General features: G+C 42.5%; 1 protein-coding gene across 1 annotated transcript; it reads left to right on the forward strand.

The window, feature by feature from the left end:
- Positions 1-7264: 7264 nt before the first annotated feature.
- On the forward strand, positions 7265-8416 carry LOC308303295 (neurogenic differentiation factor 2-like; the record flags this gene model as incomplete). Its single annotated transcript, XM_080747634.1, has 1 exon — positions 7265-8416. The coding sequence occupies one exon, from the start codon at positions 7265-7267 to the stop codon at positions 8414-8416; it is 1152 nt and encodes a 383-aa protein (XP_080603760.1).
- Positions 8417-25954: the final 17538 nt, after the last annotated feature.

Consider the following 25954-nt stretch of genomic DNA (forward strand, 5'->3'; position numbering starts at 1 on the left):
ACTCGGCTAACTTTCCCTCACAATATGGCTATGTGGGGTCCAACAGTTACCCAATACCCTCGCAAGGCGGCGGTGGCATGGAGGAAGAGGAGGGTAGTGATAGCGAGATGGAATTAGAACCCGGGCTTGCTAAAGCATTTGATTTGATGATCAGAAAACCGATGTCGGCTATTGATGAGAAGCTGGATCCTCTGGCCAAACCTGTTCTATCTTGACTAGGTACTTGACTAGGTACAGACTCTGTGAGCACAGTCTTGCAATCGAGAAAGGACGTCATAAGCATGCCTGGCTCCCTAGAGAAAACAGACTTTGCACCCACGGCACACAAAATGAAGTGGAAACTGAGCTACACTAACCGCCTGTCCACTGTACCAAGACATCACAGACATATTACTTCCCACAGATCATAACCACCCAAAGAGAGTTTGAAAACATGACCAATGATGACAAACTCCCATACCTGCTGGGTGAAGTAAAACAATGTGCAAACACAGCAGAAAGATTTGTGAGCGGCTGTGATAGGAGAAGGATATCAAATGGAATCCAACCACCTTAAAGGACAACTTTGCTTTTTTTACAACAAGTGTTCATATTTTAGATTGTAATTAGAGAAAAGAAATAATGAGTGTTAAAATGTTTTCATTTACTTCGTTCTATAGTTTAAACACGTTTAGCGTGCTAAAACGTGTGTGTACAAGTGGCTAAATATGTCTTTTTAGACACAATAAGCCTGCAATTTCTATTTACAGTAACCCCAGAAGTCACATCTGCCCATGAAAGATTACGGTGCATCTTGGGAATGGGCTTATTCTGTGTAAAAAGACATAATTTTAGCCACTTGTATGCATGCCTCCAGGCACTGAAATCAAAATAATTAAAATCCTTAAGAAAGGAGTAAATGAAAATATTTTAACTCTCATCTTTTATATTATTTAATTACTATCTAAAATATGAACCCTTGTTGTAAAAAAACAAAGTTGTCCTTTAAAGACCATTGTATATATCCCTGCTCTGCCTGCATGTCACCTTGATGCATGAAAACTGTTAAACTCATTTCACTTGTACATATTTTGTTCTGATTGTATTGTGTACACTTCTGCTTTGGCAATGTAAACGTATGTTTTCTCATGCCAATAAAGCCCTTTGAATAGAATTGTGTGTGTGTGTGTGTGTGTGTGTGTGTGTGTGTAAACTCTGGGTGCTTGCTTACTTTGTCCTGTTCCTGAACTTCCCATAGACACATTTTAGTTATTGTTCAGAACATTCATAAATTATTTAATTCATTACATTTGTTGTCCTGAAATATATTCAAGCGTGAATGTGAAAACTTCACTTGCTGTAGGGTAAGTTTGTGTTCATGCAGCATCACTGGCCAACATTGTATGTCTGTCATTGGCTTCCGTTCCAAGGGATGCTTATCCCATAGCCTGGAGGGATTGATTACTCTGAAATTATCAGGGGGAAAAGACATAGTTCTTATTGAAAAATATGCAGAACATTTGAGAATTGAAGTCCTTAGCCTGGCCCTGCTGACATTATGCACAAGAAATTTGACATGTTTCAGCCTATAGCAGCCTAGACCAGTGGTTCTCAACCTTTTCAGGCTGTGACCCCTCAAAATAATCATATTTGAACCCTGATAGGCACTTGGGTATAAAGTATTTGCCTCTTTCTTCTTCTTTATTATATTATTTGACAATTTGGCCAATGTTTGATCAGATTTTATAGTAGGCTTAGGCCTATAGTTTTTGACGTATTAGGTAGGTACACAAGAGGTACACAAGAGTGTTTAATTTAATTTATCACTTCACTGTCATCTGGAGTCAAGACCACCCTTAAATGTGGGGACCAAGAGGTTGAGAATCGCACTGGCCTAGATGGTAGCGAGACACACACACACACACACACACACACACACACACACACACACACACACACACACACACACACACACACACACACACACACACACACACACACACACACACACACACACACACACACACACACACACACACACAGAAAAGGAATAGGCCTATACAAGCAAACCAACATTTTTATTTGAGTCAATTAGAGTCTAGAGTTAGAGAATTAATAGATATAATCAATAACATGTATACATTACACTGGTATTTGAAGCATTGCTTCAATTTTATTTCACACTTGTGTGAAATAAAACAATGAAAACTATACTACAAATGCAGTATAGTACTAGGCTACAAAGAAATAGAATATAGAATGCATGCACTACCTTTTCATCACCAGCAGATGTCACCCTCGTCCTGCTTGATAAAACTAGGTGAGCTATGAAACATCATCTTTATGTTGACTCAACCACATTTACCGCCTGAATGATAGAGGCTAGAGCACACATGAGAACAACGATAAGTGTAAAATACCAACACCAAACCATATTTAATAGTCTTTCCCCAATGACTTCCCTAGTTTTCTATACATCATCTGATGTAACTGAGAAGGACATTTGGAATTATTTCACTCAACACTATTAAGAATTCCTGAAGTGGCGTTTAGTTATGATCATTTTGATTGGAACACCCCACACTGGCCACAGTAAACGAAACACGCATTATTCTACCAATGTCCCACACCTGCTCTTAACATGTTATATCCTAAGCTAAATAGGCCTATTGCAAATATTAGGCCTACATAAAATACCAAGCTATTCATCACCATGTAACAAAATGAATTACATTACATTTACATTTGACTTTTTTTTAAAGGCATTTAACCTAAGCATCCTATCCAGTGATAGGATATTAACATGATGCTATAAAACAACTACAAGATTATTTCTGTGTATAAAGATCAGAGCTATAGGGTTTTAAGTAAAACATATATTTTTTTAAGAAAGAAAATGTTTACTCTGTACAATTTTAAATAATACTTTTAAGGAATGATGTATCATATGAGTCACATCGTAAATTATCAATTTGAGCTTGAGGGTGCAGGCTGTGTGAGGTTAGGGGCTATAATAGTCGACTTGTCACCTGTGATTCTCTTATTAATATTCACATATTTGTGTCACTGATCATGCATGATTTCATTGATCACCCTCCTTCCCACCAACTAGCGGGCCCCGACTCAAAATGACAGACGCAAGAATGACTTATATAGCTAAGTAGAAATAATTGTGGATGATCATTAAGATTCACAAGCCACAGTGACAGACACATATGGCTTATATACACACAATGTAATATACCATTAAGTAAAATATAAAATCGATGGTTCAGCAATCATTGTTTTCCTCTTATTGTAATATTAGCTGAGTTAATCGAAGCTCAAATGTCGCCCTTCTTGATCATGAAATCTCTCAAAAAATAAAATAAAAATGTATTTGTAGGCCTATACACTGAATGTTTAATTCTTCAAATACACCACAAAGGCCTATCTAGTAGCCCATACATATTAGACTATATTAAACAACTTTTCTCGCCATGCAGTGAATCAGTAGCCTGAGCAGACTCAGATGTCAGAATGTCTGAGTTGTGAATGTGATTCCTAGTGCGTCATGGCCTACAAAATAGCCGATCTACAAGCTCACAAATCTTTACAGGGGTTTTTGTTTTTAAATTCGTCTGGCTATATAGCCTATGACATGCCCATAATAAGTGTTTAATTAAGTTAATATAGCCTACATTATTGTGTGAATGGTATGAGCTATAGTGAGTCCGTTGCTTAATTGGTGACAGAGAGAGGCACCACGTCAGAGGCGTCAATTGGATATGGCAAGCTATGGCAGCTGCCATACCTTGGCTACAGGGGGAAATAATAAACTGTACTTTTCATTGTGCCTTTGCTAAGGTATGGCAACATGACTGGTGTCTTGCACGCGCGCGAGGGCGCGCGTGCAAGACACCAGTCATGTTGCCATACCTTAGCTGTTTCTGAACTGACGCCACTGCACCACGTCCATGCTGGACTGTGATCCCTCCCTTGTGTTTATCATCAGTGTAGGCTTGGACTTGACACTTACAGTGTTAACATGGATTTTAATATGTAGGCCTGGCTGATATAAGCAGACTTGCATTTTTCATCACTGCTGTTGTAGAAAACGCCCCCCTCCCCTTCCCAACCGCCGCCTTGTCCGCATCTTCTGTCTTTTCTCTGCGTCCTGCTGTCTGCATGCGTGCCACCTTTGGCACCGACCCGGGCCGGCGCACGACGCACGCCCCGATGCCAGCTAGCCTGGCGCGGCCACCGCCAAGTCTCAGAGCACGGCGCTCTGCCTCGGCCCAGTTCAATTGACTCGTTTAGGCAATTGCACCCTGATCCTTGTGGCAGGTCCCTTTATTTATTCTCCTTTGTGTCTGAACAGAGATAGCTAGGCCTACAGTATGTGGCCACAGATGTTTTTATCTCAGGATGTGTTGTGTATAGGCAATAGGCCGGTTCCCCCGCGCGTGTCCCATACATGGACCCTTATTCCTTATTCACATGTAACTCAGGGAATATTGGTGCATGATCAATTGCCTCCTATATGAGATTAACCTTTTTATAGAGGCGTTTAACAAGAACGCTTATCTCCTCTCCGCTTTTTGCTGTTCTTCTCTCCCCTTTCCATATTCCATGTTGTCTTTGTGGCGGTGCGGTGACAGATGGCGGGTCTCTCTCCCCCGGGGAGCCAATCTCTCTGTCAATCAGCCGCTCTCATGTGATGGCTCTTGCCAATGACGTGCCAGCCATATGGCCTGGCATCAGAGCTGGTATGTGTAACCCACCCAATCCTCTGCCTCTCTGAGATGCCACACTGGCTCCACGCGTTTGGGTTGGGGATAGCAGCGAACCACACACACACACACGCGCGCGCCCAGGACAGAATAGTAGTGGTAGTGTCCTTGTGAAGAGCTGGTGGTTGAGGATGGCCACCCGGAGAGACGCGATGATGGTGTAAACAACATCACCGATACACCGCCACGGAGGTAGGTTGGATTACATAGCCGACCGCTTTATCCAGCGTTTAGGATTTATCATGCAGCGTAGCCTATTATTATGCTGTTTCTTTGGAAGTCTATAGGCTTAGGCTATTCGGTTCTCGGGTTGTGATGGAAAGATAACCAGCATGCAGTATAACTACAAGACGCAAATGTTGTCTCCCGTTCTCCTCTTGGAATGAGGCTCCGATCAGGATGTGATCAATATGATGGATTTTTGTTTTGATCCAGCCACGGACGGAACTCCGAATCCGGGGTCTCGATCGATCCCCTATAGCCTATCAGCCTATATATGTAACATTTTCTCTAAATTTGAGATTGATCTTGAGTCTGTGACTGTGTCCATATCCTATCATCTCAGGTTTAACGAATAATTGTTACGTCGCCGTTCTCTTCAGGTAGGCAATGATGAAGGTCGAAATATCCTTTTTAGGAATTCCCATAAAATAATTGCTATGTGGAATTATGCATGTTAATGTATACGTGTTAATCGTGTACACTGTACATGTAACGTCTCTGTGTGTGTGTGTGTGTGTGTGAGAGAGAGAGAGAGAGAGAGAGAGAGAGAGAGAGAGAGAGAGAGAGAGAGAGAGAGAGAGAGAGAGAGAGAGAGAGAGAGAGAGAGAACCGTGGGGGTAGAATTCTCCATAGAGGCTAATTGACAAGGTATTGGTTGGCGTTAATTACATTCTGCTTATAAGATTAGAAAAAAAATACACCCTCGCACTCCACATGAACAGCTGAGGTCTGTTGCCTCTATAGCTTTCTATCAAGCTTTTGTGTTTTTGAAAAGGTTTTTACATCGTGTCATTATAGCTGATATGCATCTAATAGCCTAATAATTAATTGATTTTGGGCTATAGAATCATCGGCCAGTTTAATATTTTGTAGCCTATATTTAATCAAAACAGCAAATAAATGATTCATATATGGCTATTTGGGCGAAGCATTTTTTTACGTTTTGGTATTAATTACCCTACAAAGTACAATCGTCGTTTTATTTATTTATTTTCAAAATGGAGAGGGGGGGGGGTGCAGCCATGCGTCACTGAGGAACCCATGCACTATCTCAAAGGGGTTTGTGGAAGGAAAAAAAAGAAAGAAAGAAAGAAAGAAAGAAAACATATACCAAAAAAATGTTAAGTCCCATAAAGAATATATATCTTTATAATCTTCATTTCTGTCTCATTATACTAATTCATGGCACAAGGTTTGGATGGAGATGGACCGTGGTTGTAGGTGTATTGCATTCAGAAGGTGTAGTGGCTGTGTTGGAATGCAGCCAGATTATTAGTTGGGGGGGCCAGAGAGAGAGAGGGAGGCGGGGCGGAGAGGAGAGGCTACCCGCAACCTAATTCGCCCCATGGGGCTTCGCATCGCATGCATGACGCGGGCTGGGGAGCGACCTGCTGCGAGCGCACAGCGACGCCGATGGAGGAGACAAGTCAGCTCATCTCTGGAAATGATGACACCTTGGACATTATTGTCCCCTGATCACAAGATATAACTGGACACTACTCTGTATACCGTTAGCAGTTGGCACAAAGACAACATCGTCCAGCTCAATAGCCTGTTTTTTGGATCGTAAAGCTCATAGCTCTTTGTTTGTTTATTAATACAAAATACTAAATCAAATACAGGAACAGAAAGGAAAGGCCTACTGTCTGCAGGCCTACTGCAATTTGGTTTTATTATGACTGTCTGACTTTATCAGAGACAAAGAGGCGCAATGAGTCAGTCTTTAGTCTAGGGCAGGGGCCTAGTAGTCATGGTTCTCAACCTGTGGGTCGAGAGTCCTTGTGGCCAAATTATTTTGGTGGGTCCCCAGATGATTGATTTCTCACTCAAAACAGTAAACAAACCAACATAGGGCCTACAATTTATAAGTGTAGAGGGCATCTGTGCATTTCTAAAGTGACAATTTAAGGACTTTTTAATACTCAAAATGACACATTAAACATTGGCCAAATTGTCAAATATAAGAGGCGGAAATTGTGAAAATATACACAACGCCTTTTGAGCATGTGCTAGGCCTATTTTCACAATAGAACCGTGTTATACAAAATGTAATGCCTCAACTCTTATAGTGCTCGTGCAGGCCCGTCAGAGTTGGGGGGTCCCCAAGTTAAAATATGATTATTTTGCGGGTCGCGGCCTGAAAAGGTTGAGAACCACTAGCCTAAGTAAATCCTCCAGACCAGAGCATATCGCCCGGTTCTGACAGCCCACCACGGTGGCAGTAAAACAACAATCCACTGAACAGTGTTTGTGTGTGTGATGTGTTTGTTGCAGTATTCCAGCCAGCCGCCATGTTGAGCCGGTTGTTCAGCGAGGTGCTACCGGACGTGCAGCGGCTCGCGGCGGGCTGGGTGGACGACAGCGAGGGCGAGGACTCCAAGGCCACCATGAAGGAGGGGGACGCGGAGCCCGGCTGTCACCACCTGGGCGACGACGAGCTGGACGACACGGAGACGCGTGGCACCATGAGCAGCCGCGCCGAGTCCGAGATGGGCATGGGCGACGAGGATGACGATGAGGACGACCAGGATGAGGACGGGGAGGAGGATGGGGAGGGGGGCGAGGGGGGTCCGGGGGGCGACGGAGGAGGGGGGGACAAGCCCAAGAAGCGCGGGCCCAAGAAGCGCCAGATGACGGCGGCGCGCATGGAGCGCTCCAAGGTGCGCCGGCAGAAGGCCAACGCCCGGGAGCGCACGCGCATGCACGACCTGAACTCGGCGCTCGACAACCTGCGCAAGGTGGTGCCCTGCTACTCCAAGACCCAGAAACTGTCCAAGATCGAGACCCTGCGGCTGGCCAAGAACTACATCTGGGCGCTCGGGGAGATCCTGCGCAACGGCAAGCGTCCCGACGTGGTGTCCTACGTGCAGACCCTCTGTAAGGGTCTGTCGCAGCCCACCACCAACCTGGTGGCCGGCTGCCTGCAGCTCAACACCAGGAACTTCCTGACGGAGCAGTGCGCGGACGGCAGCGCGCGCTTCCACATGCCCAGCTCGCCGTTCTCCGTGCACCCGTACGGCTACCAGTGCTCGCGCCTCGCCTCGCCGCACTACCAGCCCGGCTCCGTCAGCCTGCGGAGCCACGCGTCATACGGCGCCGGCGGCTACGAGGCGGTGTACGGCCCGGCGGGCGGCGCGTCCCCCGACTACAACAGCCCCGACTACGAGGGCCAGCACAGCCCGCCGCCCGGCTGCATGAACGGCGGCCTGCGGCAGCAGGAGTCCCCGGAGACGGACAGGAACTACCACTACTCTATGCACTACTCCGGACTAAGCACGTCGCGGCCCCCGGCGGCCCACGGCCTCCCCTTCGGCGCCTCGGGGGCGCGCGGCGGCGGCGGCGGCGGCCCGCATTCTGAAAACATTCCGCCGTTTCACGACGTGCACTTGCACCACGAACGGGCGCCCGCGTATGACGAACTGAACGCCTTTTTCCACAATTGATTGAACCCACAACACCCATCAATGGGTCTTATAGAACGCAGTGGTTCTCAAACCTTTTCGTGTCAAGGAAAGCCCCCCGAATTGATATGTCTTTGGCCGCGATGTGTGTGTGTTTAAAATGTTTAAAAAAAGAAAATGTTCAAATCTTTAAATAGTAGATACACGCTCAAAACAACAGGCATGATGTGACACAGTATGGGCTTGTAGACCAACTATTTTCAAATAGTATTGGGTTAAAGTGGTTAAACTACCTTTGACGCTATATTAATTTTGCAACCCCCCAAGGACCCCTGGGGGTCTATAAAGAACTCCACTTTGAGGACCACTGACCCTATGACGGACCCTATGACAACACTGTTAATATTCACCTGTTGATCAGGATACGAAGGTTTTTTTTTTAGGCTGAGCTGAAGAGCTGATTGATGATCATCCCTCTGTATTATTGATGTCACCCCTATAGCCTCAATATGTACTTTTCTCAAGGCGTGTCCCCCATCTACTCATTTACAGCCATCCCCCCTGTATGCAGAACTTGAGTGCAATTGACATAAACGGTGTATAGAGGCATACAACATGAAAGTTAACATGTTATGAAACAAAACGACAAAAATAAAAAACTTTATAATTGTCTGACATTGGGTGATACAGGACATCATCTGTTGAATTTTATATAGGGCGTTCACTGTAGATGTCTATATAATTAATAGGCTTTCTAATACTGTGTCACTTATTTTATATGAGCCAAAAACCAGCCCTTATATACATTTAATAAATACTTAGTAAACAGACTAGCGTGTCATTTAAGATTCGCTTAGCGCCAAGCACAGCGAATAGCCTAATTCACGTCATTACGAGCTTTAATGAAAACATTAACACTCCGTCTATAAGGCAATAGGCTACATGGACATGGCAAATCCGTTTAATCCTCGATTAGGGTCGCATGTCGCAATTTAAATTAATATTTTGTGTGCACTCTGAAACGTGAATGTGTGGGCTAGCCTATAAGCCACTTCTTCAGAAAAAAGTAAAACATATTGCAATTAATATAGGGAGCGCTATTTCCTTATGTTTTATTTTGTGTGCAGCTATTTTAATTTAAAGGTGAACAACTATTATAACAGGGTAGAAATATAACTGCACGCAAACCGAATAGACAAATCCATTGTTAACATACACCTGCCATGCCAAGTCTATTTGAGGAAAGTATATAGGCTGCATAGCCAGTTATAGGCCTACTGTGTTATAAAGTATATATAGGCTGCATAGCCAGTTATAGGCCTACTGTGTTATAAAGTATATATAGGCTGCATAGCCAGTTATAGGCCTACTGTGTGGCTATAAGAACACATCTTTCTTGCCCCAGGAGTACAGACCGCATTATTTATGAATGACGTACAAAAGACATTGCTCAGTGAAACATTAAATGCAATACACTGAGTCAAACTACAGGTTGCAGCTGGTCTGTTGATGTGCTTTCATCTACATAAATGAACAATGATTCTATGACCAGAAGAGATAGCATGGGGAAGACGGTTTAATCGGAATACAAAAATAAAATAAAACTAAATCGTTAGAAAGAATTCATCCCGTATATACGTGTACGCCATAATTACGATATGAAAAGAACAAAGGCCTATATATTCTAAATACTATCAGTGAAGGTAAAAGTCGTGCCAATTAAATCCACACACCACAAGAATGAAAAATGAACCAGAAAGGATGAGAAAGCTTAAATATATTTATTCTTTTATGTTTAATTAGCCTTTCACAATTTCGTGGGAGTCCGAGTGAGCAAGCTCTTATGACCCTCATGTTGGCCTCCCGTGCCCTTGTAGGCCTGCCAGTCTAACCTGTTATAGTATATGCTTAATAAATCCATCTTTTCAGCTTTGCTTTTAGAATTTGGTTGAAATGAATAGCCTAGCAAATGATCTACAAAACTGCAATGATGCACAAAATAATAAATAGATAAATACGCCCTAACGCAGTAATATAATAATATTTAGTGGAGATGGCCACGCAAGGTTTTGCAAAATGTTGGCTAATGGACAATTCAACTGACGGCTTTTATTAGTCAAAATGTCTTAATACACCAACCTGCGTTTATAGCCACCACACTCGTTGATTAAGCCATTTGAAATGGATTTGGGATGCATATTATTAAATTAAATTATTTAATTCCAGAAAACGTCAGAATTAAATACTAATAGCCTGACACACTTCCACAACACCTGCAGTGCTTTGATTCAAGTTTTCACAAATCTTTCAGAATATTTAATTAATTCCCCCAAAACAAATGAGACCTTTTTACCGTTTGAATTGTCACACCATATGGCGTATACTCTTTTACTCTGCATCTCTGCTGGAAATACAGTGAAGAAGAGAGAAAGACAGACAGACAGACAGACAGACAGACAGACAGACAGACAGACAGACAGACAGACAGACAGACAGACAGACAGACAGACAGACAGACAGACAGACAGAGTCAGAGGAATATTTCACTGGCTTGATTAAAGCTATAGATGCATCAGCTGCCCGAAACGAAATATTTACCCTCTTTCTGACCAAATGCATGATGTAGCCTAATTATTCCTTATTAAACGTAGCATATGCGGCCTTATAATTCAGGTCAAACTTGAAATACAACAATTTCGGATTTTAATCAGACCAAGTACATTGCATTTCCAAATGTTTTGCATTGTATTTAGCTAATTATAAGTGTAAATTGGGATGATATTTTTTTTTTTATCATCTATATCATGATAACAATAATAATATGAATTCTTATGAGGTGTGTGTGTATTGTACCAAGGGTACCAGGGTGCAGTAGAGAGCAGGGCAGACAGAGATGTTGGACGGACCGCTGCCCTGGTCCCAGATGCTCCTGCTTTTGGGGGGAATCAGAAGCGGGCATCGCAGGGTGGAAGCCCACTGCAGGGTGTCGGACCAAATTCTGGGCCCTGGGTGGGTACTTTAACTATTGAAAAATAGCAGACATACAAGCTCACAGCGCGGCTTGTAGATCTGCTATTTTCGAAAAATCGTGAAAATGTGTGCAAGTCTTTGAATATTCCAAATCCTTTTTTGAAAAACTCATGTTCCTATGTCAGTGGTGCTCAAACCTTTTCATGTCAAGGACCAGCCAAAATGATATGTATTTGGCCACAGACCCCCATCTCAAAATATAGTTCCAGGGACCCCCCAGAAGCAAAATTTGAGTTACAAATGTTTGCTTAAAAGAATACATATATTCAAAGATTTGCACACATTTTCACGACTTAAAAAAAATAGCAGATCTACAAGCTAGCTATATCTGCTATTTTTCAATAACTAAAGTTTAAAATAATTAAGGCCCCTCCACTTAGTTTGGGCCCTAATAACTCCCTCCCCTTGTGACGCCCCTGCGCGGTGGAAGCCGCTCCATCGAACATATCCAGCCACAGATTATAGACATAACTAATGGAGCCAACGTGTCCCAGACTACAACCAAGCATTAATACTGTGAAATGCTTCGTTTATATAATAGTGAATAGGCTTTTGGTTTGGTTTTGTTTCATTGGTTTTCATTTTGAGAATTGAAGGAAGAGGTGCATGGGCAGATGCCATGGTGCAGGTGAGTCAGGGTCTCTCTCTCTCTCTCTCTCTCTCTCTCTCTCTCTCTCTCTCTCTCTCTCTCTCTCTCTCTCTCTCTCTCTCTCCTCTCTCTCTCTCTCTCTCTCTCTCTCTCTCTCTGTTGGGCATTCCCAAACCTGATTATTGATTACCTTATTGGCTGCCAGCTAGCTAGAGGGAAAATAGACTGAATAGCCTGCAGGCCAGCATTTATATAGGTTTTTAGCCTTAGACCCCTTTGAGAAGTAGGCTACATCAGACTAGGCCTTATCTTATAGGCTATCGAACATAACATTACAACATCAATAGGCCTGCCTTTATGCGTTCTCCGAACGTGATACTTCCAGAGCGGCAGACATTTTTTCAAGTATGCATCTCGTCCACAGGTAGCACACGATCGAGGTTTTAATACACCAAATAAAATTATGATAGAAAAAACACTCAGCTTTTTAAATGTATGCATTATAGGCTATTATAGAGACCACTATTTGCAACAAACAAAATTGTTTGACATTTCGGCTTATTAAAAAGGCGTTTTATAGTAGCCAGTCAGTCAGTGAGTGTAGAAAAACAGAAGCACTCTATAGCTAGCCTGCGCTTTGATGGGCCTCCAGGTGAAGGGCATTGGACAATCCACATTTAGGAATGACCTCTCCAAAATAGGCCAACATTCTATTTGTTCTATTCCCAACTCCTCGGATAAAAGTAGAGATCTGTGTGTGTGTGTGTGTGTGTGTGTGTGTGTGTGTGTGTGTGTGTGTGTGTGTGTGTGTGTGTGTGTGTGTGTGTGTGTGTGTGTGGTAGGGGGTGGCAGAGGTTGGCATGGCCCTCTAATGGCTGCCACCCATGCCAAGTCACTAAATGTCTCAGCACCAGCAGTAAAGCTGGGTGGAGGAGAGGGGCTGCTGCCAGCTGCGTCACGTGTCAGCCGTGCAGACCCTGGCCAAAGTGTCTCTACTGGGAGGGACAGTGTTTCTTTCCTAATTCACCGGCATCTGTTCGTTATTCTCAACCGTTAAGAGAGAGAGAGAGGGGGGGAGAGAGAGAGAGAGAGAGAGAGAGAGAGAGAGAGAGAGAGGGAGAGGGAGAGGGAGAGGGAGAGGGAGAGAGAGAGAGAGAGAGAGAGAGAGAGAGAGAGAGAGAGAAGCGCTCCGAACAAAGCCAATGCACTTTTTTCATGGTCATAGCACGACTATATAGCCTAAACTCTTATATGGGCCTATATTCATACAGTTGAGATAAAGACATCATTTTCTGGAATGTTTGAATTAATAATCCCGCTCTTTCTCTGATGTAGCCTATATACACCACATTCTTAATTGGATATTAAGTAATTTAATGAGATGATTGATTATATTTTTGAGCGAATGTTGTTATTTTCATTTTCATATATTATATTATTACTATTACTACTACTATAGCCTACTACAAGGCTACTTACTAGGCCTATAGTGAAAACGTCTGTAAAAATATAGAAATTAATTGTATTTATCATATTCTAAGGTCTGGAATGTCATATCAACACGTGAATTCTTTTAGAGGCTCCTCGAATAATTTAGGAACCGGGTGTGTGAGTTTACAGGCTATAAACACTGGCTTGATTTAAGCTAAAGATACAATTAGTTTAATATAACAAATGTGCATATCTCATTTAACAAAATTCGATTAAAATAGAATTAGTACACGAGGTCTATTTATTTGTTTATTTATTTATTTTTGATTAAAAAAAACAAAAAAACAAGCAATTGGTGTAATTGAATAATCCGAAAAGGTCCGGTTCATCCCCTATAATCGTGCAGCTTGAGCCACTGAACGAGAGAGAGGGTCAGTCAGTGTGAGCTGAGCTCAGGGCAGGCCGGTCTCCATCTGGGCAGCTCTTCACTCCCATTCATCAGATTACTCCAAACATTTATCCGATTAATTATTTTGAAATTAATCTCTCAATTAAAAATTTCAGGAGAATAATCAGCTTCATATAATGCTATAATCGTGTTACAATAAGGGATCGACCCGGAGAGCTGTGTGTGTGTGCAATTAAAAGAAAAGGCGCGATCGAGCGAGCGCCGCCGCGCGTAAACCCATATATGACGCCTTCTCCCGAAGTGCTGAAATATTCAAAATGACAATTTAAATATTAAAATGTGAGACACAACAGACAACATCTCATTCGTTGAGGCTAGAATCACTCATGCAGCGTTTCCTATGGGAGCACAACCCCGCATTGCTGCGCCACGCACACGCACACGCACACACGCACACGCACACACACACACACACACACACACACACACACACACACACACACACACACACACAGTGAGTCAGAGAGGGAAACAATTCAATTAGCCTGTGTGTGTATTTGCAACATATTTTGTCAGTTAAACTGACCATGAGGTGGAAGCTAGCAACACAAAAACCTACTGTATATGCAACACCATGCCACGGGGCAGAGCTTGTATAGATCACCTATATTTTCAAATAGTCGATGTGGGTTATAGTGTTTAAACAGGTTCTGATGCTGTACACATTTTTACATACATGGGGACCCCATGTATAACCTCCTCAAGGACAACATACAACATGGGGGTCCCCGGACCGCACTTTGAGAACACACAATGCTAAATAAAGTGTGGCTGGCTGCCCACGCAGGGCTGGTTTCCTTTCAGTTCCGTCGGTGTGACTGTTTTCACTCTCGAACCCTCCTCTATTCTTCGTCAAAAGGGCCTGAGTTGCACTGCACCTGGTGCCTCCTTTTAATCTCATTGCCAAAAAATAGCAGATCTACAAGCTCACAATGCGCATTGTGGCTATTTTTGGTCGCAGCATTTTCCCTCCCAGAATATGATGCCGTGGGGTTGAAGTGGTTAAAGGAGTAGTTCACACCCAAAATAACTTGTTTTCTATTGATTACTCACACCATGGAGACTTGAGTTCAATAATATTTTTTGTATTTGTCGCATTCCTAAGACAAAAAAATTGCATGGGCCTGGATGGGGACCCAAATACATTTGGGTCATAATCAATGGGGGTAAATTTAGGAAGTACATTTAATCCCATTGATTCTCACACAAATGCATTTGGGTCCCCTTCCAGGGCCTTGTATTTGGGTCCCCATACAGGCCCATGCATTTGGGTCCCAATCCAGAATCAATGGGGGTAAATCTACTATAATACATTTTTTGTCTTAGGAATGCGACAAATACAAAAAAATGTTATTGAACTCAAGTCTCCATGGTGTGACTAATCAATAGAAAAGAAAAGTCATTTTTTGGGGGTGAACTACTCCTTTAAGGCGCCTCTGAAGCAGTGTGCCCACCCTGCCACCCATGCCACCCCGTCCACTGTGCCACACCCAGCACCCTAAAAGGCACACAGTTGGCATGGTGAGGTGCTGAAATTCCCCTGCATCTTTGAACAATGGCGTGCGTGCACGTGTGTGCGTGTGTCTGTGTCTGTGTCTGTGTGTGGGAGAGAACATTGTACAGTGTTGTGAGCATAACATTGCGATTCTGTTGGTCTAAGCTTCCCATACGCCGCCTGCCTTTCCTCTGGCGAAGAAACATACCTGGCAACACACACACTGCGCGCACATGCACACACACAAGCACACACGCTCACATGCACACACACTCACATGCAGCCAGATAGGCACGCTCATAGGCACACAGGCACACAATGCATAAATGTCCACAGATGTTTGTGTGTGTGTGTGTGTGTGTGTGTGTGTGTGTGTGTGTGTGTGTGTGTGTGTGTGTGTGTGTGTGTGTGTGTGTGTGTGTGTGTGTGTGTGTGTGTGTGCGCGCGTGCGTGCGTGAGTATGTGTGTTTTGCATGCATGCGTGTATGTGTGTGTGTGCATGCATATTTACCTGTGACGTGTGTATGTGCTTACACCAAGAAGTGCGCGTATACGGCCTGCAACGTGCATGGCAAGCTATAGAGATTGTTGCTACTCAGCACAGATGGTTGGAGTGATATTTTTTTGGGGGGAGAGGGGGGAGCGGGGGTGCAGAGGGGTGTGAGAGAGCAGAGGAGAGGAGAAGAGAAGAGAAGAGAAGAGAAGAGAAGAGAAGAAGGGACGTGCAGAGAATAATAGAGGCAGGGGCTGACATTTTTTAAAAGGGCCTTTTCACAAAAATACCGAAAATAGCAGACCTCCAAGCTCACAACGCGTCGCAGTGAGCTTGGAGGTCGGCTATACCACACTTAACTTAGCATAATCAATTGTGAGCTTGGAGGTCGGCTATTTTCGGTACTAGATACCACACTTAACTAAGCATAATCAATTCAATACTGCGATTTCTACACAGAGATTGCAATTGTTTCAACATAAGATGCTGCATTCAAGTTCAGGAGAGTTTGGACAAGGCAATTCTCTTGAATGCTGCCTTCAGGTATAAAAGTCTGGGTTTCCGAGGCTAGGTATGGCATGGAAAGGGCACTGGAGAGGGCACTTTTTACAGACAGGTAAATGGGCAAGGGCTCAAGCCCCCTTTGATGTCTATGTGTGCCCGTGCCTGGAGAGAAGAGGAGAGGAGAAAAGAGAAGCAAAGGAAAGAAGAGAGGAGGAGAAAAGGAAAAGAGGAAAGGAGGCGAGTTGAAGTTGTGTGACGCTGCCATGCCACGGTCATGCGGGCAGCAATAATTGGCCTCCATATTGAGGGTTTTTGCGATGCTGCGGGGCGGGCAGACTCCCAGCTGGACCTGTCAGATGGCATTCCATCCAGCTCATTGCCCTCGCTCGCCCCCCCCCCCCCACACTCTCTCTCTCTCCTGGCAGGTCTGTTCTTAAGCTTCCTTCCTTTAGTTGACTCCGCCTCTCGTCCTGCATCTCTAGTGCTTCTTTTTCTTCTTGCTTTTTCTTTTTTTCTTACTTTTGCAAAATAAATTTCATCCCACTCAGGTAAACTTGAGTGGGATATGTCCTTGTCAAACATGAGGACGTGAAACACACACACAAACAAACACAGACACGCATGCACGCACACACTAAGAAATCAACATTTTATGAATCTTTTAACCCTAAAATAAAAAACACAAAAATAAAATCTACGATCTCACACCATGCCTTGTGTGAGCAAGTATATCTGCTATTTCTTTATGACGCGTTGAGGTGCTGTAGGTGTTGTGAGCTTGTACATCTGCTTCCCCCCAGAATATGGATGCTTGGTAGTTGGGTTCAAGTGCGTAACCGTAATATAATATAAAAAACAGTCCATTACAACGAGATGTTCTCTTTTTCTGGAAATAAGGGATGCCTGGTCGGGTTTCCCTTATTTGAGTTTGCAGGTAGTTGGCAAGGGAGAACGCTGATTCAGTCCAAACCAGTTGGATCTTTGTTGTGGGGGATAGTTGCTGAGATGGACCACTGACTGCATAGTAAAATCCTCAGTGTCCATTTAATTCAGAGGGTAGACTGTAACAGATGTGGTTACAATTGTACATTCTCTAATTTCAATTAGCATTGAGCATTTTACTGTGTACCAGTGGAGGTGGGCTGGATGGGAAAAAAACAACAACATCCCACTTACCAGCACAGTAAAATACTGTGATCATTTACTGTCTTAAAGTAAAGTCTGAAAGTATAAAAATTGACCCAAACAAACCCATGTGGGTCCACTTTTACACTCCCGGAGTGAAACGAACACTGACGACTCACGCAGTCTCAATCCAAAATAACTTCATATACTTTCTGTTTAACAAAGAAAAACTGATCTTCTAGTGACCCACATAATTTGGTTTGTCAAAAAAGTTTGCTTGGCTCCCACTGTTTTCAGTGCAAGAACAGGGTAGAAATCAGAAGAAGGCGTTGCACAACTCATAGCCACGGCGCAGTAAACATTTATTAGACACACAGCCAATGTTTTCACCACTGAGGTCTTCTTCAGGGTTTGGCATCATGTGTCCATATGAAGCTCACATTTATAGGAAGGCACACAGGTGAGTTCCATTGGAGGAGGATCACAGCACCCAAGATCAGCCACTCTATTCTTAATAAAAATGTACCTGAGTTACAACAACTGTACTTTGACTGCTTCATTCCATCTACACAAATCTCTTCACCAAAAATATATTAGCTCTCAATGTGAGCTTGTAGATCTGCTATATTCGGTGAATGTTCCCTCCAAAATAATCATGCTGCTGTGAGAGATTACGCTGACAATATGAAAAAATTAACCAGGTACAAAATAATCCATTACACAAAATATATATTAATAATCTGAATAGCCTATACAAAGGTAGGTCCAACAGCGGCACAGTCTATCTAGCATCTACTGTATCAATGATGTGAAATGACTTCATCACAAACACCAGGCAGTGAGGAAGGTTCCTATCTATGGACAGACTCCTGGAAGAATCAATACAAGCCCACACAGTAAATCCTCAATGACAATTTAACTTGGCATGATGACTCCCATTGAGAGAGGGAGAGATGGATGCCTCATGAAAATGTATTATAGTTAGTTGTATATTTAAACTTAATTTATTGTTCATGCTGTTCTGTGGTAGGCTGCATTTACTGTTTTATTTACTTGCAACTCGCGCGCGCACGCACGCACGCACGCACACACGCACACACGCACACACACACACACACACACACACACACACACACACACACACACACACACACACACACACACACACACACACACACACACACGATTGAATGCACGCACACACAGAGGTCAAAGTTGAGAATGGGAAGACTTGGAAGACATCAACCCACCAGGCATGGAGTCACAGTCAGCAGGTGGTCTGGAGTCAAAAGAGAGGTGTGTGTGTGTGTGTGTGTGTGTGTGTGTGTGTGTGTGTGTGTGTGTGTGTGTGTGTGTGTGTGTGTGTGTGTGTGCGTGCGTGCGTGCGTGCGTGCGTGCGTGCGTGCGTGCGTGCGTGCGTGCGTGTGTGTGTGTGTGTGTGCGCGTGTGTGTAGCTGGTTGTGGTGTTTATGTGTTTTGAGAGAGTGGCAGCTGTTCATTAGTCTATTACAACCCCTTGATTCCTCAAAGCCCCCCCTCCCCCCCTCCACTCACACTCACAAAATGGCACGTATTCCCTACCCGAGAAGGGCACACCAAAAATGCAAATGTATGTGTAATATTTGTAGTGGTGGAAAAAGTTTACAATAAACACCCAACCCAACTGCAAATCACTGTAACATAACAGAACAGAACATGGCATAGTTCTGTTATTCCACACTTCCAAAATCACTGAGACTTAATTTGCACCTACAGTATAAGTATCAGATCTACCGGTATCTGTGACTCCATTCAATTGTCAGTCAAACTTCTGAACTGTCACAAAATAAAATGTGAATTGTGATCAGCTGAAAGTAAATAAATAAGCAATCTTTATACAGAACGGATCTAAAAGAACACGCTTCTTTCACTAAAAAAACACAAGTGTCACTGTGTCATTATAGATGACAGCGCTAGCAGTATATCTTTTGATGAATGCAATTCCATTGTGTAACACATTTTTTGTGTCTATGTATGTCCTCATGGTCAAATCACAGTTTGCATATAGGAAGCTCACAGAAAGCCTAGCTTCTGTGGTTTAACCAAAAGTGATAGCATCAATGTATAATATGCTGTACACAGGGGTGTCACAAGGGGGGGGGGGGGGGGGGGGGGGGGCGGGGGGGTAGTGGGACTGAGTTACCAGGGCCCAAGGTGGAGGAGAACCTTAATTATTTTATATTTTAGCTATTGAAAATTAGCATATATACAAGCTCACATGGCGCAGCGCCAAGTGCCGCGCTGCGAGCTTGTAGATCTGCTATTTTTGAAAAGTCGTGAAAATGTGTGCAAATCTTCAAATATTATGTATTTTTTAAGCAAATATTTGTAACTCAAATTTTGCTTTTGGGGGGTTCCCTGGAACTAAATATTTTGAGATGGGGGTCCGTGACCAAATACATATCATTTTGGGGGTCCTTCACATGAAAAAGATTGAGCACCACTGACATAGAAACATAGCTTTTTCAAAAAACCTTAGAAGGATTTGAAATATTCAAGATTTTTCAAAAATAGCATATATACAAGCTCGTAGCTTGTATATCTGCTATATTTTTCAATAGTTAAAGCACAAAATAATTGTGTGGGGGCCCGGAGTGAATCCTTGTACCCAGCCAGGGCCCAGAATTTGGTGCGACGCCCCTGGTGAGAGCATCAATGTATAATATGCTGTGCATCTGGCAGGTGTGAGCAGGGTGTGTGAGAGCATATGGACAGTGTCTAAGGAAGCTTCTGTGTTTCACTGAGCTGTAAATGTAAAGCCTTACATCTGCAGCAGCATGTCTCTACAGACCTGGACACCAACTCACCCGCTGTACTTACCTTGTTGAGTGTTCATTTAACTCTGGGAGTATGCAAGTGGAACCAAAGGGTCCGTTGTTTGCTTCCGGTTGTAGAATGTATCCAGTTGGTAACCGGTAAAATCACCGGAAAGATCGCAGAGATTTTTATTTGTTTTACAGAGAATAAGGTTAGAAATAACTTTAGGATTAGGCATGTAGTGTAAAAGACATTGCACTGGGTTTTTCTGTTAGATTATTGTTATTATTCTCATTATTATGTTTGTGATTATTTACTAATTGATTGATTATCTGGCACCTTGGGCACGCCTCTCCTGGGCCTGGTTGATTGGGAACCAAGGGCATATATAGGCCTAAGTGACGAGGAGAAGGCATGCACGATGCACCTGTGTGGACAAAATGTTTTATAATACCAGCACCACCAGATACCAATCCCAGGAGATGTTCTTTGTAACAATATGCACTGTGGAATCAAGTTAAAGGAGCTATAGTCAACCTTTTCTTGAAAAACAGATGCTAAAATAAAAATTAATTTTTCGGAAATATTTTATAAAACAATAAGCTTCATACATGTGTTTCTATTCAAAAATGACCACAAAAAGCATAACATAATGATAAAATAATCATTTTGGCCATTGTCGGGCCGACACTTTATCATTATTTTACGTTTTTTGTGGTCATTTTTGAATAGAAACACATGTATGAAGCTTATTTTTTTATAAAATATTTTCGAAACATAATTTTTATTTTAGCATCCGTTTTTCAAGAAAAGGTTGACTATAGCTCCTTTAAGTAAAGAATGTAAAACGAAGTTCAACCTGTGGACATTGGGTTATTTATGGCTGCGTACAATTCCAAGTCTTAACCAGGTGTATCAGTGGGTTTTGGAGGAAAGGTTTGGAGCCGACAAAACTAGCACTTACACTGAGGTTAAGATTAGGAATGGGGTTGGGTTTTGGCTCCGTTTTACTGAGGTTAAGGTTAGGAATAAGGTTAGGTTTAACCGTTCAGGCAAAGTTTACAGTGGTATATAAGGATTAAGGATGTCAATGGAAAATAACAAATAAGCCTTGCCTTACCCGAGTTTACTTTTAGTTGACATTGTATCAGTGAACTGTACTGTCATGAAACTGTACCTTTTCTTATCCAAAAATTCTAATAAATACCTCAATCAATCAATCAATCAAAAGGCATAAACCATCAGCCCGGCAGAGTTTCTTTCCGGCGACTCTTCTGGTATTCATTCAGTTACACATGGATACATGAACATTGAAATAACACTGCAATTTCTATTGTGCAGCACATTATGAATATTTGATAATACATCTTATTTTCTGCAGTATATTCTAAAGCAGGGGTTTTCAAACCTTTTCTTTTCTTCTTAACTCATGCAGGGCAATTACACTGTAATCTTAAATCATATTGGAGAAATATCTGTTTCCATTAGAACTGATTGAAAATAACTTTTATACTTGACGTTTAACAACCTGAACCCCAGCATCCATATTCTGGGGGGTTCACCAAAAATCTACAAGCTCACAACATGTCACAACGCGATGTGTTGTGAGCTTGTAGATCTGCTATTTTTGGTGAAGAGAGTTGGCCATGGATGGATAAAGAACTCATCAAGTACAGTGCAAATCAGGTCTGTTTTACTAAGCATCGGGAAGTGATAATGTTGTAGTGATATTGATTGATCCAAATGTTATCAGATTATTCTGCGGCACCACCGGACTGGCATCACGGCACCCACTTTGGGAAACCCTGTTCTAAAGTGTGTGTGTGTGTGTGTGTGTGTGTGTGTGTGTGTGTGTGTGTGTGTGTGTGTGTGTGTGTGTGTGTGTGTGTGTGTGTGTGTGTGTGTGTGTGTGCGCGTGCGCGCGCGCATGCATGTGTGTGTGTACACCTTTTTGCCGTTTGTTCATTAATTCTGAAAAATCGAAAGAGGATGTTATTATTGTAAATTAAGTGTAAAGTGTTTTTTGTAGTTGGCAGCCTGTAGGCCTAACAGATAGCAGGGCTGTCTCTACCACACAGCTATGAGAGTCAATTATGACATTTGACATTGCCACCCTCAGTTACCACCATGCACATTGCACCATACACCTTATCAAATCTACCCTTGTCTCTCCCTTGGCAGCAGGAGGAAATAGCATGCAATTTCTGCTATTACTCCTATCATATTACCCCCTCATCTAGAAAATAACCATCTGCTTACCACTTCACCCCGCAGTTCTGCATCCCTCCACCCCTCCAACTCCCAAGTTCCCAAGCGTGAACCTCCCTTCCTCTCCTAAAACTCAACTCAGTCCAAACTAAGGCAGTCCAGGGGGTGTTTCAAAACATCAATCCACAACTGAGGCTTGACCTCCTCATTCCCAACCTATAGCCATGGCCATTTCACAGACAACTGACATTCAACAACACCGCAGAGCTCAAGACCCTGATGCTAGACAGGATTGTGTAGAGGACTGTTTCCCAAACATTGGGTCGGGAGTCGGGACCCATTTGTGGGTCACAGAAACATGTTTATGGGTCGCTTAGTTTTTAGTTTCCTAGATTATTATTTCAAACATTTTCAATAAACATTTACAAAAAAGCATTTTTTTTTTCATGAATTAAAAACAAAATTCGAAGATTTGTTTAAAGGGGCACCTTAAGAACCTTAAGAAGTCATCTTAAAATATGAGTTAATATTTTTATGATGTCATGATGTGGGAATGTGCAATTAAAAGCCAATCAAATTAATTGACTGTACTTAGACTACTTACTGTACTGGTCAGCTGTTGTTGGGGAGCGAGGGGCAAATTACACTGTGACATGAGTTTCAGACTATTTCAGACCGTTTTCAGAGAGACCACGTGACCTACTGTATCATACTATTATAATTTTGGGGCGTGTCAGCGGGCCTTTAAGTAATTTCATGAAGAAATCAAAGAAAAAAGCAAAGAAATTCCATGAATTAGAAAACAAATGTTTAAGAAGTAGTGAAAATAGCCGATCTACAAGCTCGCAACGTGGCACGAAGCGTTGCATTGTGAGCTTGTAGATCCTCTCTCTTTTGGGTCACAAGCTAAAATGTTTGGGAACGACCGGTGTAGAGGACAGCGATTCAGAAGTCCCTTTCTCCTGTTAAATAAACATGAAGAATATCAAATTAGTATGTCAGGGTGCACAAGCATCTTGGACTGGATGCCTCATGTTTTACTCTGTACGTTTCTCTGTATTTCTGCCATTATTCTTTTACTGAAGTGATGGACGCTTCCGTTTTCTTTTGTAAACTTCTCGCAGCACCACCAGTGTTTCCAGAGGTTGTCAGAGGTTGTGATGGAGGAGGCGACCCATGGGTGGGATTCATTAACATTCAAAGCCCACAGCCAAACTCATCAGTACACTGTGGTAAGCAGCAGCGACACCTGTTAGGACCCCAAGACGCAAGTTAAAGTGATGCTACATGATGTGTCAATTACAGAACCTCGTGTCAGCCAAGATCTTCTTCGCAAAACTATGTGCATATTGAATGTAAAATCAATGGCCAAAGTGCAAAACCTCCTATCTGCAAATTTCATGACTTTTGGATTTCGCTTGAAATGAGGACAAGAGGCTATGCTGCACTTTGTCAGTCTGTCTGCAAGATCGTTCTGACACTCATTTCGTAAAAAATGTCATGTGACTAGAACCCTGATTTTGTTCAATGTCAATAAGTGTCAAAATGTTGAAGCTCAAAACCTCCTATCTGCATTGCCTTGTTGATTGCTAATGATTGCATGGTGTCAGGTGGTGAAACCTTTACCACACCAAGAGGGTGAGTTGATAAAAAATGTTAATGGTAATACCTAACTATTTCTAGGTTAAAACCTCCTATCTGCATGTTGTCGACTACAACATGCAAATAGTAGATAGGATGTTTTGGTGTTGAACACACATTTTCTTTTTCATTTTCCCAACAAAGTGAATTTTTCAGATAGGAGGTTTTGCGTTTTGGCCATCGAAATGTTACTGCACAATACTCATGCGCAGAATGCCACAAAATCAGGAACGCAGTGTCCGGTTATTGGCGTGCAGACTTTTCACGAGTAGGCCAAGGAAGAACCATAATCCAGGTCACCACGAACACGAACAGTTGCACCGTCTGCCCATTTCCCCTGCAGCTTCCTTGTGTCCCGACGACGTCACCCCATGACTGCCACAACCCTGGGGTTGGCAGCCATGTCAAGTTGGCTGCCTGCGAAGAGGCAGCGCTGCTGGAGCTGAAATAGCCTACATATTATACATGTAACTGAATGAAAAGTGCATCCATGCACACTTTCAAATCTGTGCAGGTCAGAAATATATATATCTTTAGCGAGCATTTGGAGATCTCCGTTTGGTCTGAGACCTCCTTTTCAAGTCATGAGGTACATTGTATGAAAGCAGCAGTCTAAGGAGCTGAGATTAGCCTTAAATTATTGATTGACCAAAAAATGCATATCGTCACTGTCAGGCAGAAACCTTCCAAGTTTCAAATTTGTATGTTTTTTTCTTCTCGTAAATTAAAGCCCTATATCATACAAAAGTGTCGCACAAAAGTAGAGAAAATAGCAGATCTACAAGCACACAACGCCACCCAACAACGACAATATACATGAGCCATGATGACCATAATTATGTAGATATCTGTCAAAGTATAAAACCAAACAATAAAGCTTGAGAACGTTTGCAGAATCTGTGTCAATCTGATTGAGTTGTGAGGATAAACATTATGGATGGACAAGTAAAAGACACAGATGGTCAAGAAACACCAGCGCATCAGATCTACATCATTAACAATATATACAACATACAAAAGCAACAATAGAGAAGAGATAAATGCTAATTAAACATCAGGCACATAGTACATATAGAATATATTGTAATTTATTTATAGCTAATCACTCATGTCATAAACTCCTGTCAACATCGCCCCCTCCATGAAGAGCAATCTGCTCTATGCCCTGGAACCTCCGGGAGGAAATGGGGGGTGAATGGATATTAAAGTGACATGCTGCTATGAGATAACTCATATCTGTGAAAGTGTGCATCTGATGGAGTATTGACAAAAGTAGTAGTAGGCTACCAACATAGATTTGTATCACATGGGAAGCTGAACATGTTACAAAGAGAAAGAAAGAAAGAAAGAAAGAAAGAAAGAAAGAAAGAAAGAAAGAAAGAAAGAAAGAAAGAAAGAAAGAAAGAAAGAAAGAAAGAAAGAAAGAAAGCAAGCTTTGCTGTGAATGTGTCCCAGTCCTACTCCTAGATATTTTGTTTTCAAGGTATGGCATCGGGCACAGAATCACATATGAGTATTCTACTTTCTAATGTGATTGCCGATTCCAACGGTAGATACATAGATGTTGTTACCGGTAGAAATGAACTTCTTAATATTTATGCTCCAAATTGGGACAACTACAGGACATTATAGCTAGGCTAGCTAGCCACACTATCAGCCTTTGGCCATACCATCTACGTACATATTAATATTACCTGTATGTACTTGTACTCAATGTAGAGTATATGTGTGAATCTGTCTATATAAAAGCAGATGACTACTACATGAAGAGTGTTAAAGTATGCAGTTAAAAAAACTAT

Source organism: Nannobrachium achirus (genome assembly GCF_963921795.1).
Source record: "Nannobrachium achirus genome assembly, chromosome: 18".
Lineage (NCBI taxonomy): Eukaryota > Metazoa > Chordata > Actinopteri > Myctophiformes > Myctophidae > Nannobrachium > Nannobrachium achirus.